This window comes from Ranitomeya imitator, chromosome 7, assembly GCF_032444005.1.
Source record: "Ranitomeya imitator isolate aRanImi1 chromosome 7, aRanImi1.pri, whole genome shotgun sequence".
Taxonomy (NCBI): domain Eukaryota; kingdom Metazoa; phylum Chordata; class Amphibia; order Anura; family Dendrobatidae; genus Ranitomeya; species Ranitomeya imitator.
The window spans coordinates 118,364,902-118,383,679 of record NC_091288.1 but is presented as its reverse complement, the minus strand read 5'-3'; the positions used below and the strand labels follow the sequence as shown (position 1 = coordinate 118,383,679).

General features: G+C 42.9%; 1 protein-coding gene across 2 annotated transcripts in view; it reads right to left on the bottom strand.

The window, feature by feature from the left end:
• The window catches only part of CFAP410 (cilia and flagella associated protein 410), a 249,374-nt gene that overhangs the window by 37,036 nt on the left and 193,560 nt on the right, over positions 1-18,778 (bottom strand). For both annotated transcript variants that reach the window (XM_069733765.1, XM_069733766.1), the window contains one exon: positions 9,083-9,179. In XM_069733765.1, the coding sequence (XP_069589866.1) occupies positions 9,083-9,179 (97 nt within the window). The remainder of the gene's footprint in view (positions 1-9,082; positions 9,180-18,778) is intronic.

The window sequence follows — 18,778 nt, the reverse complement described above, 5'->3', positions numbered from 1 at the left end:
CCATGGTATGGTGGTATTTGTTCCCTGTATGTGAGATTATTCGGTTGCTATGTGGTGGTAATATTTGGTCCGGTCATGGTGTGGTGGTATTTGTCCCCTGTATGTGAAATTATTTGGTCACTATGTGTTGGTAATATGTGGTCCGGCCAACATGTGGTGGTATTTGTCCCCTATATGTGAGATTATTCAGTTGCTATGTTGTGGTAATATGTGGTCTGGTCTTGATCCTTGTAGGTGTTATTAATTGTTCACTGTGGTGGTAATATGTGATCCGGTCATGGTGTGGCAGTAGTTGTTCCTTGTATGTGCTCTTATTGGTCATTTTAAACATTGAAAAATAAATAAATATATACCTAAAGAGTATTCAATATCTTAGCAAATGTTTAAGGAGTTACAGTAGAGTAGAGCCCAGCCAGAGGAATCTACCTTGTCATGGTGGTGGATTAATATATATATATATATATATATATATACTAGATGGCAGCCCGATTCTAAAGAATCGGGAGTCTAGAATCCATATATACTTTATTTATTCAAATGTGAGAATAATACAATTAATAAATAATAGTAAGAAAGAACAAAAATAATAGGCAGTATATGGAGAAAACACCAAACAAAAGTTCAAAATTGGTGGGAAAATGTCACTGAACCACTTCACAACTAAATATATGCTGCGCGCGGTCCCTGGGCGGTTCCTCATACTGGTGGCACGGGTTCGGGCCCTTGGCCTCTCCCTTTTGGGACAGGTCACGGGTCGGGCCATCGCCGCTGGTGTGTGGATCCTTCAGCCTGGGACTCCGTGTGACATGCGCCATTTTTCACTCATCTGTCCAAATTAACAAAGTGCACCAGTTATATAGAACTATGACATTTATGTTGAGCCTGTTGTTAGGGCAATGATATGTCACATGAACAAAGTGCACTAGTTTACACAGATTATGACATTTATGTTGAAGCCTGTTGTTAGGGCAATGATATGTCACATATTACAAGTCACCATAACACCAAGAATAAACACGGGCCAGGTATCACTAAGGTGACTCTGACCCTATATTTATCTGGTCTTTATATGTCACATAACAATTGACTATAAAATAATACAGAGGCTGGTAATCCTGTGAAATAAATCTCCAAAGCCAGGATATAATTATATATAATATATACATATAACAACCAGGTAAATTATTATGGAACTGACACCAGTTTTGGAGCAGCCTGTCATAGATAGTATGGACGCTGCTTATGTTACTTGGGTAACGCAATAGTAAAACCAGTGTGATTGATGGTTTAAGATCTCCCTATTCCGGAACTGCGCAGTCGTATATACTAGGTAGCCAGGCAACGCCTTGTGTTGTTTAGTGTGAGCCGTGCAGGTGCACGTGACTAGTTGCTTGGCAACAGAGATTTTTTCGTTTCGGGCATCAATAGTTATATGGTCTACTGACCTGTGGGACGCCTTGCAGGTATTTAATTATATGATAACAGAAGTCCCCCCTCTCTCTTTTCTTAACATGTAGTTACTGTCTGGCTAGCGTTTTCATTATCGGAGTGTTTACTTCCGGAACTGCGCAGCTCTTTACATTATGTTGCTTGGCAACGTTTTTGTTGTTGCGATCTAGATTGGTTATTATGGTGTACGCATTTAAATATAGGCGAGCTGGTGGTCCTGGCGGTTATTATGTTAAAAAGTAAAAATAGTCCCGGCGAGATAAATACAATACACCGGAAATGGAGTGTGGCTTGAAATATAAGAACAGCCATTGGTTGATAGCGGTATAGCAATGATTGGGTGGTGGTGGATTTAAATAGACCAAGCCTCCTCTCCATGATACACGCCCCCGGATGAAGATACGATCGAAACGCGCGTAGGGGTTTCCTTGAGTGTGCTTCAGTGAGGTGAATATGCTTTTCTGTGCTCTATACTTACCATCTTCTTAAGTTTAGTACGTGCGCATTATATGGGGATATTTTATTGGGGCATGTGCCACAGAAGTTGCGTTATGTACATGCTCTTGTATATCTATGCATGGTACTATGATAGTTCTTTTGCAGCTTAATTTTAGCACGTAAACTACTATTCAGCACATTTGCACTTTAGAGAGTTCACATTCAAGCAGTCACCTTACAATACGATACCTAAAACCTATATAGCATTTTTATGCAATAATCTGACCTATGACATAGTCTTACATCAAGGTCAGCATGTTGGTTGGATATAATTACTAAGCACACATCAAGGTTGTTTTTGGAATAGAGGTTCTTGCATAAGTTTTTGTATTATATGTTTTTTTTAAAAAAAGTTGTTTCTATATATTAATAAAGTTTATATATTTTGAACTAAACATTCTGTGCCCTGAATAAGATTCTTGTGGGCCTGTGGGTAAGAACAACTAAATATATATAGTTTTGGTAAATGGTATTATCATTTTTTTTACGAAATTCGGCAGGAGCTTGAAGAGCAACGTCACTGGGCCCGCCTCCACGCAGTAGAAACTTGCTGTGAGGTAAAAATTCAAAAATCACACCAAAATGGCGGGCGGAGTATGTCACAGTACGGCACGTTTCTGATTGGTCGCTCGCAGCAGGCGGCAACCAATCAGACACTGGACACTGTTGACATCACTTATCTCCGGACATTAGCTCCGGACATTATCTCCGGACATTAGCTCCGGACATTATCTCCGCACATTAGCTCCGGACAAAGCCACGGAAGTTGGCACAAATTGCAGGAAGTAGTATTCTAGGCAATTAATCTCCGGACATTAGCTCCGGACATTAGCTCCGGACAAAGCCACGGAAGTTGGCACAAATTGCAGGAAGTAGTATTCTAGGCAATTATATATTAGATATATATATATATATATATATATATATATATATATATATATATATATATATGAAAAGATGGAGGCAGCACACCGTTTGTAGTGAAAAAAAGCTTATTTAATCAGCCCAGAGAGTGACGTTTTGGTCCAAACAGGAATCTTTCTCAAGCTTCAAAGATTCCTGTTGGGACCGAAACGTCGCTTTCGGACTGATTAAATAAGCTCTTTTTCACTACAAACGGTGTGCTGCCTCCATCTTTTCTTTTTCATAATTGAGGTTTGGTATTTGCCTGGGGGGCTCTGCACCCTTTTTCTTTGTGCTGCTCTAATTTTCTTATATATATATATATATATATATATGTCTAAAGTGTTGGCTTGATTTTGACGGCACATATACAGTACGATACTTATTTTTCTAATTTTGTGAGCTATGGTAACACTCAGTGGGCAATCGTGATATTACTTGCTTTAATGGTCAAACAAAGAAGAACTGCTTCAATTTTTGTACCAGGATTGGCATAAGGTCACCCAAAAGCAGTGTGAGAGACTGGTGGAAAGCATGCCAAGACTCATGAAAACTGTGATTAAAAATCATGGTTATTCCACAAAATATTGATTTCTGAACTCTTTCGGAGTTAAAACATTAGCATTGTTGTTTCTAAATAATTGTGAACTTGTTTTTTTTTTTTTTGCATTATTTGAGGTCTGCAAGCAATGCATATTTTGTTATTTTGACCATTTCTCATTTTCAGAAAATAAATACAAAATTAATTGCTTGGAACTTTGGAGAAATGTTGTCAGTAGTTTATAGAATAAAAGAACAATTTACATTTTACTCAAAAATGTACCCATAAAAAGAAAAATCGGACAAACTGAAAATTTTGCAGTGGTCTCTTAATTCATGATGAACGTACCAGCTCACGATGAGCGCCGCCGCAATCAAATGCGGGCGTCAGCTTTATATGAGAGCTGACACCCTGAAGCAACACCCACGATTGGGGCTAGCACCGATCGCAAGCATTTAACCCCTTTACCCCCAAGGGTGGTTTGCACGTTAATGACCGGGCCAATTTTTACAATTCTGACCACTGTCCCTTTATGAGGTTATAACTCTGGAACGCTTCAATGGATCCTGGTGATTCTGACATTGTTTTCTCGTGACATATTGTACTTCATGACAATGGTAAAAATTCTTTGATAGTACCTGCGTTTATTTGTGAAAAAAACAGAAATTTGGCGAAAATTATGAAAATTTCGCAATTTTCCAACTTTGAATTTTGATGCAATTAAATCACAGAGATATGTCACACAAAATACTTAATAAGTAACATTTCCCACATGTCTACTTTACATCAGCACAATTTTGGAACCAAAATTTTTTTTTGTTAGGGAGTTATAAGGGTTAAAAGTTGACCAGCAATTTCTCATTTCTACAACACCATTTTATTTTAGGGACCACATCTCATTTGAAGTCATTTTGAGGGGTCTATATGATAGAAAATACCCAAGTGTGACACCATTCTAAAAACTACACCCCTCAAGGTGCTCAAAACCATATTCAAGAAGTTTATTAACCCTTCTGGTGCTTCACAGGAATTTTTTGAATGTTTAAATAAAAATGAACATTTAACTTTTTTTCACAAAAAATTTACTTCAGCTCCAATTTGTTTTATTTTACCAAGGGTAACAGGAGAAAATGGACCCCAAACATTGTTGTACAATTTGTCCTGAGTATGCCAATACCCCACATGTGGGGGTAAACCACTGTTTGGGCGCATGGCAGAGCTCGGAAGCGAAGGAGTGCCATTTGACTTTTCAATGCAAAATTGACTGGAATTGAGATGGAACGCCATGTTTCGTTTGTAGAGCCCCTGATGTGGCTAAACATTGAAACCCCCCACAAGTGACACCATTTTGGAAAGTAGACCCCCTAAGGAACTTATCTAGAGGTGTGGTGAGCACTTTGACCCACCAAGTGCTTCACAGAAGTTTATAATGTAGAACCGTAGAAATAAAAAATCATATTTTTTCACAAAAATTATCTTTTCGCCCCCAATTTTTTATTTTCCCAAGGGTAAGAAAAGAAATTGGACCACAAAAGTTGTTGTACAATTTGTCCTGAGTACGCTGATAGCCCATATGTGGGGGTAAACCACTGTTTGGGCGGATGGGAGAGCTCGGAAGGGAAGGAGCGCCGTTTGACTTTTCAATGCAAAATTGACAGGAATTGAGATGGGACGCCATGTTGCGTTTGAAGAGCCACTGATGTGCCTAAACATTGAAACCCCCCACAAGTGACACCATTTTGGAAAGTAGACCCCCTAAGGAACTTATCTAGAGGTGTGGTGAGCACTTTGACCCACCAAGTGCTTCACAGAAGTTTATAATGCAGAGCCTTAAAAATAAAACAAAAATTTTTTCCCACAAAAATTATTTTTTAGCCCCCAGTTTTGTATTTTCCCGAGGGTAACAGGAGAAATTCGACCCCACAATTTGTTGTCCAATTTGTCCTGAGTGCGCTGATACCCCATATGTGGGGGGGAACCACTGTTTGGGCGCATGGGAGGGCTCGGAAGGGAAGGAGCTCCATTTGGAATGAGGACTTAGATGGAATGGTCTGCAGGTGTCACATTGCATTTGCAGAACCCCTAATGTACCTAAACAGTAGAAACCTCCCACAAATGACACCATTTTGGAAACTAGACCCCCTAAGGAACTCATCTAGATGTGTTGTGATAGCTTTGAACCCCCAAGTGTTTCACTACAGTTTATAACGCAGAGCTGTGAAAATAAAAAATCTTTTTTTCCCACAAAAAATATGTTTTAGCCCCGAGTTTTGTATTTTCCCAAGGGTAACAAGAGAAATTGGACCCCAAAAGTTGTTGTCCTATTTGTCCTGAGTACGCTGATACCCCATATGTTGGGGTAAACCCCTGTTTGGGCACACGGGAGAGCTCGGAAGGGAAGAAGCACTGTTTTACTTTTTCAACGCAGAATTGGCTGGAATTGAGATCGGACGCCATGTCGCGTTTGGAGAGCCCCTGATGTGCCTAAACAGTGGAAACCCCACAATTATAACTGAAACCCTAATCCAAACACATCCCTAACCCTAATCCCAACAGTAACCCTAACCACACCTCTAACCCAGACACACCCCTAACCCTAATCCCAACCGTAAATGTAATCTAAACCCTAACTGTAACTTTAGCCCCAACCCAAACTGTAGCCCTAGCCCTAATCCTAACCCTAGCCCTAACCCTGGCCCTAACCCTAGCCCTAACCCTAGCCCTAACCCTAGCCCTAACCCTAACCCTAGCCCTAACCCTAACCCTAACCCTAGCCCTAACCCTAACCCTAGCCCTAGCCCTAACCCTAATGGGAAAATGGAAATAAATACATTTTTTTAATTTTTCCCTAACTAAGGGGGTGATGAAGGGGGGTTTGATTTACTTTTATAGCGGTTTTTTTAGCGGATTTTTATGATTGGCAGCCGTCACACACTGAAAGACGCTTTTTATTGCAAAAAATATTTTTTGCGTTACCACATTTTGAGAGCTATAATTTTTCTATATTTTGGTCCACAGAGTCATGTGAGGTCTTGTTTTTTGCGGGACGAGTTGATGTTTTTATTGGTAACATTTTCGGGCACGTGACATTTTTTGATCGCTTTTTATTCCGATTTTTGTGAGGCAGAATGACCAAAAACCAGCTATTCATGAATTTCTTTTGGGGGAGGCGTTTATACCGTTCCGCGTTTGGTAAAATTGATAAAGCAGTTTTATTCTTCGGGTCAGTATGATTACAGCGACACCTCATTTATATCATTTTTTTATGTTTTGGCGCTTTTATACGATAAAAACTATTTTATAGAAAAAATAATTATTTTGGCATCGCTTTATTCTCAGGACTATAACTTTTTTATTTTTTTGCTGATGATGCTGTATGGCGGCTTGTTTTTTGCGGGACAAGATGACGTTTTCAGCGGTACCATGGTTATTTATATCTGTCTTTTTGATCGCGTGTTATTCCACTTTTTGTTCGGCGGTATGATAATAAAGCGTTGTTTTTTGCCTCGTTTTTTCTTTTTTTTTCTTACGGTGTTGTTTACTGAAGTGGTTAACTAGTGGGCCAGTTTTATAGGTCGGGCCGTTACGGACGCGGCGATACTAAATATGTGTACTTTTATTGTTTTGTTTTTTTTATTTAGATAAAGAAATGTATTTATGGGAATAATATTTTTTTTTTTTTTTCATTATTTTGGAATATTTTTTTTATTTTTTTTTACACATTTGAAATTTTTTTTTTAACTTTTTTACTTTGTCCCAGTGGGGGGACATCACAGATCGGTGATCTGACAGTTTGCACAGCACTCTGTCAGATCACCGATCTGATATCAGTGCAGGCTGCTTCACAGTGCCTGCTCTGAGCAGGCTTCTGTGAAGCCACCTCCCTCCCTGCAGGACCTGGATCCGCGGCCATCTTGGATCCGGGGCTCGAGCAGGGAGGGAGGGAGGTAAGACCCTCGCAGCAACGCGATCACATCGCGTTGCTGCGGGGGGCTCAGGGAAGCCCGCAGGGAGCCCCCTCCCTGCGCGGTGCTTCCCTGCACCGCCGGCACATCGCGATCATCTTTGATCGCGGTGTGCCAGGGGTTAATGTGCCAGGGGCGGTCCGTGACCGCTCCTGGCACATAGTGCCGGATGTCAGCTGCGATAGGCAGCTGACACCCGGCCGCGATCGGCGGCGCTCCCCCCGTGAGCGCCGCCGATCGCGCTGGACGTACTATCCCGTCCATGGTCATAGGGGCCCACCCCACATGGACGGGATAGTACGTCCGATGTCAGAAAGGGGTTAAACTCTCATATGTTGCTGTCAATAGTTACAGCGACATCGAAAGGCATCGCAGAGACAGGAAGCTCCCTCTCTGCTCCCATCGGCACAACAAGATTATGATCGCATTCTGCCAATGGTCTCAATGGTGACCCCAGGCTGAAAGATGGCTACGGGGTCTTTAAGATCCTACCGGAAAGAGTAGTTGTCCTAGTTCTCCATGAACCCAAACCCTTCCATCCTGCATTAATTTCTAAGCTATTTATCTCCCTAAGCTTATGCTATCTTTCTAGCGATGCTCCTGGCACCTGCAGTATTTCTGTAAACACCACCTTGGAGGTCCTGGCCTTCAGCTTCTCACATAGTTTCCAGCAATCGCTTTTAAGAACCTTCCATCTCCTTTTAACGTTGTCATTGGAACCAATGTGTACCAAGACCACTGGGTTTTCCCCAGGCCCACCCAACAATGTCTATCCGATCTGCAATATGCCGGACCTGAGAACCCAGCAGACAACACACTGTTTAGCATTCAGTCACGGCGGCAGATGACCTTGCCTAATATTATAGAGTCCCCTACCACCAACATCTGCCTGACCTTTGCTGCACTCCTATCTTCCTCCTTTCTACAGCAGATGTTTTCCTGTTGCTATAACCAACATCCTGCTGTAGTGATCCCAGTCCTGGGCTTGAATTTCATAATAGGGAAAATGAATAGTGTAATTCAAAACTAGAACTCCTCCTGTAAAAAGCAAGTCCTCATATAAAGTATGTGGATGGTAAAATAAAAAAAGATATGGCTCTTGGAAGAAGGGAAAAAGAAAACAATAAAAAAAATTGAAAATTGGATGCGAAGGGAAGGGTTAAAGGGGTGTTTAGGATATATCTTTTGTATAGGACACAAGTCTTTGCAGGTATTTTTTTCTTATACATATTCTCCAAACATACCAATGATAAATTAAGTGTGCCTTCCTTTCAGCTCCAGGTAATACACATTGCTGATACTAGGCTGCTATTGGTGATCTCTGCATATTAGGAAGCCTCAGAGTTCCTTCTCCGCATTTCTAATGATGCAGATTGTGATGCTGTCTTGTTAGCAACCATCTTACTGTGGAAGCAATACTTCAGCTCAAATTGATTGGTGCATTCAGGAATTGACAGAGCCTTGATTATTTAGTTCCCAGCCACAGATCAAGAATCTGACTATTTCTGTGACCGCACAATCCAATGCTGTACACCTCAATCTGTCATGAAACTTGTGATGCACATTTCCATCCCACGTAAGAAGGGGAAGACATCTGGATGGCGATACCTAGCTGTTATATGCAGAAGGAATTTAACTGCTATTGGCATGGAAGAATAGTAATTGAAAGCTCGGGTTTGCTGCCCGTTGTGTGAGGATTCTTCATTCAGTGTATGTAACGTAATACCTTCCTTTTTCGGCTTCCATAGGGCTCCATTGGTGATGAGAATGGGGAAAACTTGTCTCTTGGAAGTGGTTTCATGCCTAGTTGTTCCCGTATTTTGCTACAAAAAGAAGCATGGAGAATTAACACTACTTGATAATTAGAAAGGTTAAAATACAAAATTGCAGAATGTAACATATTCAAAACTATTACTAAAATCCAGTCACAATACATTGAAGGTGACCTGAATTCCAGTTTTACCTCTTCAAACACATCCAGTAATGCTGAACAGCAAGTAAGAAGAAAGCAGTACAGCAGGATTCATTTTTTATAAGCATCCTGCACTGCTGAGAAACATAATGGATGCAGTTAGTTTATGGATAGGAAGTTGTAGTGACAGTCCTCATTAGACTCCCACCTCGCCTACAGATTCCATCCTACCACAGATTCCTCAAGTCACTGCAGAAAAATATTTAGAATTGAGAGTCCTCAGTGGTTGATACCTTTTAATGGCTAACTGAAAAGATGGTAACAAATTGCAAGCTTTGGAGACTACATACGTCTCTTCATCAGGCAAAGACTAAAACAAATTCTGAAGAATCACATATTTATGCACAACATAGTATAGAAAAAAAAAAAGGGAAAAAAAAACCATGGATAAGCCAGGTGACATGAAGCAGAATTACCATGAGTGATAAACAGTTATGTCCATAAATATTGGGCCAATTCTTAGATAAGGATTGTTTTATTGTCCTCTGATTAGGGTCTCTGTTGTGGCGACCCCACATGGTCTGATGGGCAAGTTCCTTAGTTGATGTAAAAAGACATAAATCCATGTGACACATTCATTCCTGCAGTTAGAGTGTCAAAGGTCGTCATCAGTTTATATTCCCAGACTCTCCTATCTTTCTGCGATTTGAAGCTACCTTTTAACACAAGTAATTTCATGTCCATAATGTTATGATTTGGGAGACAGAAATGTATTGCTACAGGTAGATCCATTCTTTTTTCTCTTATTGTACGGCGGTGAGAGTTCATCCTTGTTCTCAGTTTCTGCCGTGTCTCCCCCACATACAGACCGCCAGTTGGACATTTAGCACAAATAATTAGGTACACCACATTAGAAGTGACGCAGCTGAATGTACCTGGTATCTTGTAGTCTTGATGTGAGTTGGGAATCTTTATCTTGTCCGTGGTCATTATAAATGGACAGGTTTTACATTTTTTCTGGTTGCAAGGAAAGGTTCCTGCAGCTGTTGGAGAGGACAGGGAGCTCTCGACAATGATGCTTCTTAGATTTGGAGGCTGCCTAAAACACAGTAGTGGGGGGTCTGGAAAAATGGATTGTAAGCGGGCATCTTTTTGTAGTAAAGGTTGTAATTTCCGTGCAGCTCCCCTTAGCACCTCCAGATTTGGATTGTAGGTAACCACTAGAGGTACCCGGTTATTTTCTTCTTTAGCCTTGTAATGTAGCAGGTGATTCCTTGATATTCTGGTGGCTCTTGTGATCTGATTTTCAATTGTTCTTGGATGGTAGCCCTGATTCAAAAAGGTCTTTCTGAGGCGACCCAGGTGTTCATCCCTATCCATTTGGTTGGAACATATACGATTGCATCTGATGGCTTGGCTGTAGACAATAGAGTTTTTTATGTGTTTTGGATGGAAACGGTCTCATTTAAGGTATGTTGGACGGTCGATTGGCTTCTTATACAGGGATGTCTCTATTTTATTGTTCTGCAGCTTAATGATGGTGTCCAAAAAGTTAATTTCAGTGCAGGAGTAGTTGAGTGTTGAAAGCTTGCAATTTGTTACCATCTTTTCAGTTAAGGTACCGTGACATTTAGCGACGCTGCAGCGATCTAGACAATGATGCCGATCGCTGTAGCGTCGCTGTGTGGTCGCTGGAGAGCTTTCACACAGACAGCTCTCCAGCGACCAACTATGCGAAGTCCCCAGGTAACCAGGGTAAACATCGGGTTACTAAGCGCAGGGCCGCACTTAGTAACCCAATGTTTACCCTGGTTACCAGTAGGGTTGAGCGAAACGGGTCGAACATTTTCAAAAGTCGCCGACTTTTGGCTAAGTCGGGGTTTCATGAAACCCGATCCGACCCCTGTGCGGGGTCGGCCATGCGGTACGCGACTTTCGCGCCAAAGTCGCGTTTCAATGACGCGAAAAGCGCCATTTCTCAGCCAATGAAGGTAAACGCAGAGTGTGGGCAGCGTGATGACATAGGTCCTGGTCCCCACCATCTTAGAGAAGGGCATTGCAGTGATTGGCTTGCTGTCTGCAACGTCACAGGGGCTATAAAGAGGCGTTCCCGCCGACCGCCATCTTACTGCTGCTGATCTGAGCTTAGGGAGAGGTTGCTGCCGCTTTGTCAGAAGCAGGGATAGCGTTAGGCAGGGTCCATTAACCACAAAACCGCTTGTGCTGCAGCGATTTGCACTGTCCAACACCACCCTCGGTGTGCAGGGACAGTGGAAGTTTTTTTTTTTTTTTTTTCCCCTCAGCGCTGTAGCTCATTGGGCTGCCCTAGAAGGCTCCCTGATAGCTGCATTGCTGTGTGTACGCCGCTGTGCAAACCAACTGCTTTTTTCAAAGCACAAATCCTCTTGTTCCTTCCTTTCTGCACAGCTATCTTTTTTGTTTGTCCACACTTTTTATTTCATTTGTGCATCAGTCCACTCCTTATTGCTGCCTGCCATACCTGGCTGAGATTACTGCAGGCAGGGAGATAGTAGCTGCCTGCCATACCTGGCTGAGATTACTGCAGGCAGGGAGATAGTAATTGTAGGACATTCCCTGTTTTTTTTTTTTTTTTTTTTTTGGTGGGAGATTAAGATTGGCAATTTGGCATTTCTGCTAGAGTGCCATCCCTGTGTGTGCCATCTCTCTCACATAGTGGGCCATAGAAAGCCTTTTCATTTTTCTGTATTTTTTTTTGTGGGGTGTATAAATTCTCCCTGATAAAAATACAGTGGGAGATTAATATTGGCCTTTGGGCTTGTGTGCCAGTCCTGAGTGTGCCATCTCTCTCACAAATAGTGGGCCATAGAAAGCCTATTTAATTTTTTTTTTGGTTTTATAAATTTTCCCTGAAAAAAGGGAGATTAATATTGGCCTCTGGGCTTGTGTGCCAGTTGTGAGCGTGCCATCTGTGCCAGTCCTGAGCGTGCCATCTCTCTCACAAATAGTGGGCCATAGAAAGCCTATTTAAATATTTTTTTGGTTTTATAAATTCTCCCAGAAAAAAAGGGAGATTAATATTGGCCTCTGGGCTTCTGTGCCAGTCCTGAGCGTGCCATCTGTGCCAGTCCTGAGCGTCCCATCTCTCTCACAAATAGTGGGCCATAGAAAGCCTATTTAATTTTTTTTTTGGTTTTATAAATTTTCCCTGAAAAAAGGGAGATTAATATTGGCCTCTGGGCTTGTGTGCCAGTTGTGAGCGTGCCATCTGTGCCAGTCCTGAGCGTGCCATCTCTCTCACAAATAGTGGGCCATAGAAAGCCTATTTAAATATTTTTTTGGTTTTATAAATTCTCCCAGAAAAAAAGGGAGATTAATATTGGCCTCTGGGCTTCTGTGCCAGTCCTGAGCGTGCCATCTGTGCCAGTCCTGAGCGTCCCATCTCTCTCACAAATAGTGGGCCATAGAAAGCCTATTTAATTTTTTTTTTGGTTTTATAAATTTTCCCTGAAAAAAGGGAGATTAATATTGGCCTCTGGGCTTGTGTGCCAGTTGTGAGCGTGCCATCTGTGCCAGTCCTGAGCGTGCCATCTCTCTCACAAATAGTGGGCCATAGAAAGCCTATTTAATTTTTTTTTTGGTTTTATAAATTTTCCCTGAAAAAAGGGAGATTAATATTGGCCTCTGGGCTTGTGTGCCAGTTGTGAGCGTGCCATCTGTGCCAGTCCTGAGCGTGCCATCTCTCTCACAAATAGTGGGCCATAGAAAGCCTATTTAAATATTTTTTTGGTTTTATAAATTCTCCCAGAAAAAAAGGGAGATTAATATTGGCCTCTGGGCTTCTGTGCCAGTCCTGAGCGTGCCATCTGTGCCAGTCCTGAGCGTCCCATCTCTCTCACAAATAGTGGGCCATAGAAAGCCTATTTAATTTTTTTTTTGGTTTTATAAATTTTCCCTGAAAAAAGGGAGATTAATATTGGCCTCTGGGCTTGTGTGCCAGTTGTGAGCGTGCCATCTGTGCCAGTCCTGAGCGTGCCATCTCTCTCACAAATAGTGGGCCATAGAAAGCCTATTTAAATATTTTTTTGGTTTTATAAATTCTCCCAGAAAAAAAGGGAGATTAATATTGGCCTCTGGGCTTCTGTGCCAGTCCTGAGCGTGCCATCTGTGCCAGTCCTGAGCGTCCCATCTCTCTCACAAATAGTGGGCCATAGAAAGCCTATTTAATTTTTTTTTTGGTTTTATAAATTTTCCCTGAAAAAAAGGGAGATTAATATTGGCCTCTGGGCTTGTGTGCCAGTTGTGAGCGTGCCATCTGTGCCAGTCCTGAGCGTGCCATCTCTCTCACAAATAGTGGGCCATAGAAAGCCTATTTAATTTTTTTTTTGGTTTTATAAATTTTCCCTGAAAAAAGGGAGATTAATATTGGCCTCTGGGCTTGTGTGCCAGTTGTGAGCGTGCCATCTGTGCCAGTCCTGAGCGTGCCATCTCTCTCACAAATAGTGGGCCATAGAAAGCCTATTTAAATATTTTTTTGGTTTTATAAATTCTCCCAGAAAAAAAGGGAGATTAATATTGGCCTCTGGGCTTCTGTGCCAGTCCTGAGCGTGCCATCTGTGCCAGTCCTGAGCGTCCCATCTCTCTCACAAATAGTGGGCCATAGAAAGCCTATTTTTTTTTTGGGGGGGTTTTAGAAATTCTCCCTGGAAAAAAAAAGGGAGATTAATATTGCCCTTTGGGCTTGTGTGCCAGTACTAAGCGTTCCATCTCTCTCTCTCTCTCAGTCAGTGGGCCATAGAACGCCTATTTTTGGTTTTATTTGTTTTCTAAATTCTCCCTGAAAAAATCATTTTATTTTATTTGGTTTCTAAATTCTTCCTGATAAAATCATATTTTTTTTATTATTTTTTTTTCTAAAGTCTCCCTGAAAAAAAAAAAAAAAAAACAGTGGGAGATTAATATTGGCCTTTCTGCTTGTGTGCCAGTCTTGACTCCTGGGTGTGCCATCTCTCTCTCTCTCTCTCTCTCTCTCTCTCTCTCTCCAATTGTGGTCCATAGAAAGCCTATATTTTTTTTCCTTGATTTGGGTTCCAAAATCTACCAGAGAAAATAACTCCATCAATCATTGGTAGAAAAATATTGGCCTCTGGGCTTGTGTGCCACTCCTGATTCCTGTGTGCGTCATCTCTCAGTCAGTGGGCCATAGAACGCCTATTTTTGGTTTTATTTGTTTTCTAAATTCTCCCTGAAAAAATCATTTTATTTTATTTGGTTTCTAAATTCTTCCTGATAAAATCATATTTTTTTTATTTTTTTTTTTTCTAAAGTCTCCCTGAAAAAAAAAAAAAAAACAGTGGGAGATTAATATTGGCCTTTCTGCTTGTGTGCCAGTCTTGACTCCTGGGTGTGCCATCTCTCTCTCTCTCTCTCTCTCTCTCTCTCTCTCCAATTGTGGTCCATAGAAAGCCTATATTTTTTTTCCTTGATTTGGGTTCCAAAATCTACCAGAGAAAATAACTCCATCAATCATTGGTAGAAAAATATTGGCCTCTGGGCTTGTGTGCCACTCCTGATTCCTGTGTGCGTCATCTCTCAGTCAGTGGGCCATAGAACGCCTATTTTTGGTTTTATTTGTTTTCTAAATTCTCCCTGAAAAAATCATTTTATTTTATTTGGTTTCTAAATTCTTCCTGATAAAATCATATTTTTTTTATTTTTTTTTTTTCTAAAGTCTCCCTGAAAAAAAAAAAAAAAAAAAAAAAACAGTGGGAGATTAATATTGGCCTTTCTGCTTGTGTGCCAGTCTTGACTCCTGGGTGTGCCATCTCTCTCTCTCTCTCTCTCTCTCTCTCTCTCTCTCCAATTGTGGTCCATAGAAAGCCTATATTTTTTTTCCTTGATTTGGGTTCCAAAATCTACCAGAGAAAATAACTCCATCAATCATTGGTAGAAAAATATTGGCCTCTGGGCTTGTGTGCCACTCCTGATTCCTGTGTGCGTCATCTCTCACTCAGTGGCCCATAGAAAGCATATAGTTTGTTACATTTGTTTTCTAAATTCTCCCTGCAAAAATCTATTTTTTTTTTTTTGGGGGGGTTTCTAAAGTGTTCCTGAAAAAAATAAAAATAAAAAACAAATAATAGTGTGACATTAATATTAACATTTGTGCTTCAGTGACAGTCCTGCGTGTGGGGCATCTCTCTAATTTGCAGCCACCAAAAAAAGAGTGTGTAACATTGTGCCTGATTTTCGCGGTGGTCTCACCAACCTGTAAAGGGGTAGCTAAATCATACTGAAGTTATAGCTCACCATGTAAGTTGTGTGACTGCAACAAATAACGTTAGTTTGGTTACGTTTTTAAAACAATGAGGAAGTCTAGTGGAAGAGGTCGTGGCCGGGGGCGTTCATTGTCAGCTGGTAATGAGGGTAGTGGTAGTGGTGGAGCATCAGGTGGTCGTGGGGAAAAAAATATTGCACCTAAGTCTGGAGCTGTGGAGCCAGGTTCGTCGTCCGGCTACACAAGGCCTCGAACGCTCCCTTTTCTGGGATTAGGAAAACCGCTTTTAAAGCCGGAGCAGCAAGAGCAAGTTTTGGCTTATCTTGCTGACTCAGCCTCTAGCTCTTTTGCCTCCTCTCGTGAAACTGGTAAAAGTAAAAGCAGCGCGTCGTTAGTGGATGTTCACGGTCAGGGACAAGTCACTTCCTTGTCCTCTTCAGCAAAAACAACAACAGAGAAGAATGCAGCAGGCGACACAACGGGTTACTCCATGGAGCTCTTTACACATACCGTCCCTGGCTTAGAAAGTGAAGCAGTTAACAGTCCATGCCCATTACAAATTGAATCTGACATGGAGTGCACTGACGCACAGCCACAGCCAGACTACTATGCTGGTCCTTTGACTCAGACCACAACATTGCCCTCGCAGGGTGCTGATCAAGAATCAGACCCTGATGAGACTATGTTGCCCCATCACGAACGCTATACCACCGAACGACACGGTGACACAGACGAAGTTGCGCAGGAGGTACAAGAAGAGTTATTAGATGACCCAGTTCTTGACCCCGATTGGCAGCCATTGGGGGAACAGGGTGCAGGCGGCAGCAGTTCTGAAGCAGAGGAGGAGGAGGGGCCGCAGCAGGCATCAACATCGCCACAGGTTCCATCTGCCGGGCCCGTATCTTGCCCAAAACGCGTGGCAAAGCCAAAACCTGGTGGAGGACAGCGTGGCCATCCGGTTAAAGCTCAGTCTGCAATGCCTGAAAAGGTATCCGATGCTAGAAAGAGTGCAGTCTGGCATTTTTTTAAACAACATCCAATTGATCAGCGCAAAGTCATCTGTCAAAAATGTTCTACTTCCTTAAGCAGAGGTCAGAATCTGAAAAGTCTCAATACTAGTTGCATGCATAGACATTTAACCACCATGCATTTGAAAGCTTGGACTAACTACCAAACGTCCCTTAAGGTTGTTGCACCCTCGGCCAATGAAGCTAGTCATCAACGCAACATCCCTTCCGGCAGTGTAGGACCACCATTTAGCGCACCACCTGCTGTATCTGTGCAGGTATCTTTGCCAGGCCAAAGCAGTCAGGGTCAGGGAATCACCAGTTTCGTAGTAGGAAACACTGCATCTAGGGCACCGGCGGCAACAATACCATCTCCCACCGTCTCTCAGTCTGCCATGTCCACCGGCACCCCCGCTAGTTCCACGATCTCCATCTCTCCAGTCCAGCTCACCCTACATGAGACTATGGTTAGAAAAAGGAAGTACTTAGCCTCGCATCCGCGTACACAGGGTTTGAACGCCCACATAGCTAGACTAATCTCGTTAGAGATGATGCCCTACCGGTTAGTTGAAAGCGAAGCTTTCAAAGACCTGATGGACTACGCTGTACCACGCTACGAGCTACCCAGTCGACACTTTTTTTCCAGAAAAGCCATCCCAGCCCTCCACCAGCATGTTAAAGAGCGCATCGTCCATGCACTCAGGCAATCTGTGAGCACAAAGGTGCACCTGACAACAGATGCATGGACCAGTAGGCATGGCCAGGGACGTTACGTGTCCATCACGGCACACTGGGTAAATGTGGTGGATTCAGGGTCCACAGGGGACAGCAAGTTTGGGACAGTTCTGCCTAGCCCACGGTCTAGTAAACAGTTGTCTGTAGCCGTTCGCACCCCCTCCTCCTCCTCCTCCTCCTCGTCCTCCTGCAGAAGCAAGAGCTCGTCCACAGACCGCAGTCGCACAAACACTCCATCCGCACCTGCCACTGTTGCACACCAGGTCTCCCATTATGGGGCAGCTACTGGCATACGTCAGCAGGCTGTATTGGCTATGAAGTGTTTGGGCGACAATAGACACACCGCGGAAGTTCTGTCCGAGTTCTTGCAGCAAGAAACGCAGTCGTGGCTGGGCACTGTAGATCTTGAGGCAGGCAAGGTAGTGAGTGATAACGGAAGGAATTTCATGGCTGCCATCTCCCTTTCCCAACTGAAACACATTCCTTGCCTGGCTCACACCTTAAACCTGGTGGTGCAGTGCTTCCTGAAAAGTTATCCGGGGTTATCCGACCTGCTCCTCAAAGTGCGTGGACTTTGCGCACATATCCGCCGTTCGCCTGTACACTCCAGCCGTATGCAGACCTATCAGCGTTCTTTGAACCTTCCCCAGCATCGCCTAATCATAGACGTTGCAACAAGGTGGAACTCAACACTGCACATGCTTCAGAGATTGTGCGAACAGAGGCGGGCTGTTATGTTTTTGTGGGAGGATACACATACACGGGCAGGCAGTAGGATGGCAGACATGGAGTTGTCAGGTGTGCAGTGGTCGAAGATTCAAGACATGTGTCAAGTCCTTCAGTGTTTTGAGGAATGCACACGGCTGGTTAGTGCAGACAACGCCATAATAAGCATGAGCATCCCCCTAATGCGTCTGCTGATGCAAAGTTTGACGCACATAAAGGATCAGGCGTCTGCACCAGAGGAAGAGGAAAGCCTTGATGACAGTCAGCGATTGTCTGGTCAGGGCAGTGTACATGACGAGGTACCGGGCGAAGAGGAGGTGGAGGATGAGGAGGATGATGGGGATGAGTATATTTTTAATGAGGAAGCTTTCCCGGGGGCACGGGAAATTGGTGGCGTGGCAAGGCCGGGTTCTGGTTTTTTGAGGGACACAAGTGACGTAGATTTGCCTGCAACTGCCCCTCAACCAAGCACAACCGCAGATTTGACAACGGGAACTTTGGCCCACATGGCGGATTATGCCTTGCGTATCCTCAAAAGGGACACACGCATTACAAAAATGATGAACGATGACGATTACTGGTTGGCCTGCCTCCTTGATCCTCGCTATAAAGGCAAATTGCAAAATATTATGCCACATGAGAACTTGGAACTAATATTAGCAACAAAACAATCAACTCTTGTTGACCGTTTGCTTCTGGCATTCCCTGCACACAGCGCCCGTGATCGTTCTCACACGAGCTCCAGGGGCCAGCAGACCAGAGGTGTTAGAGGGGCAGAAATCAGAA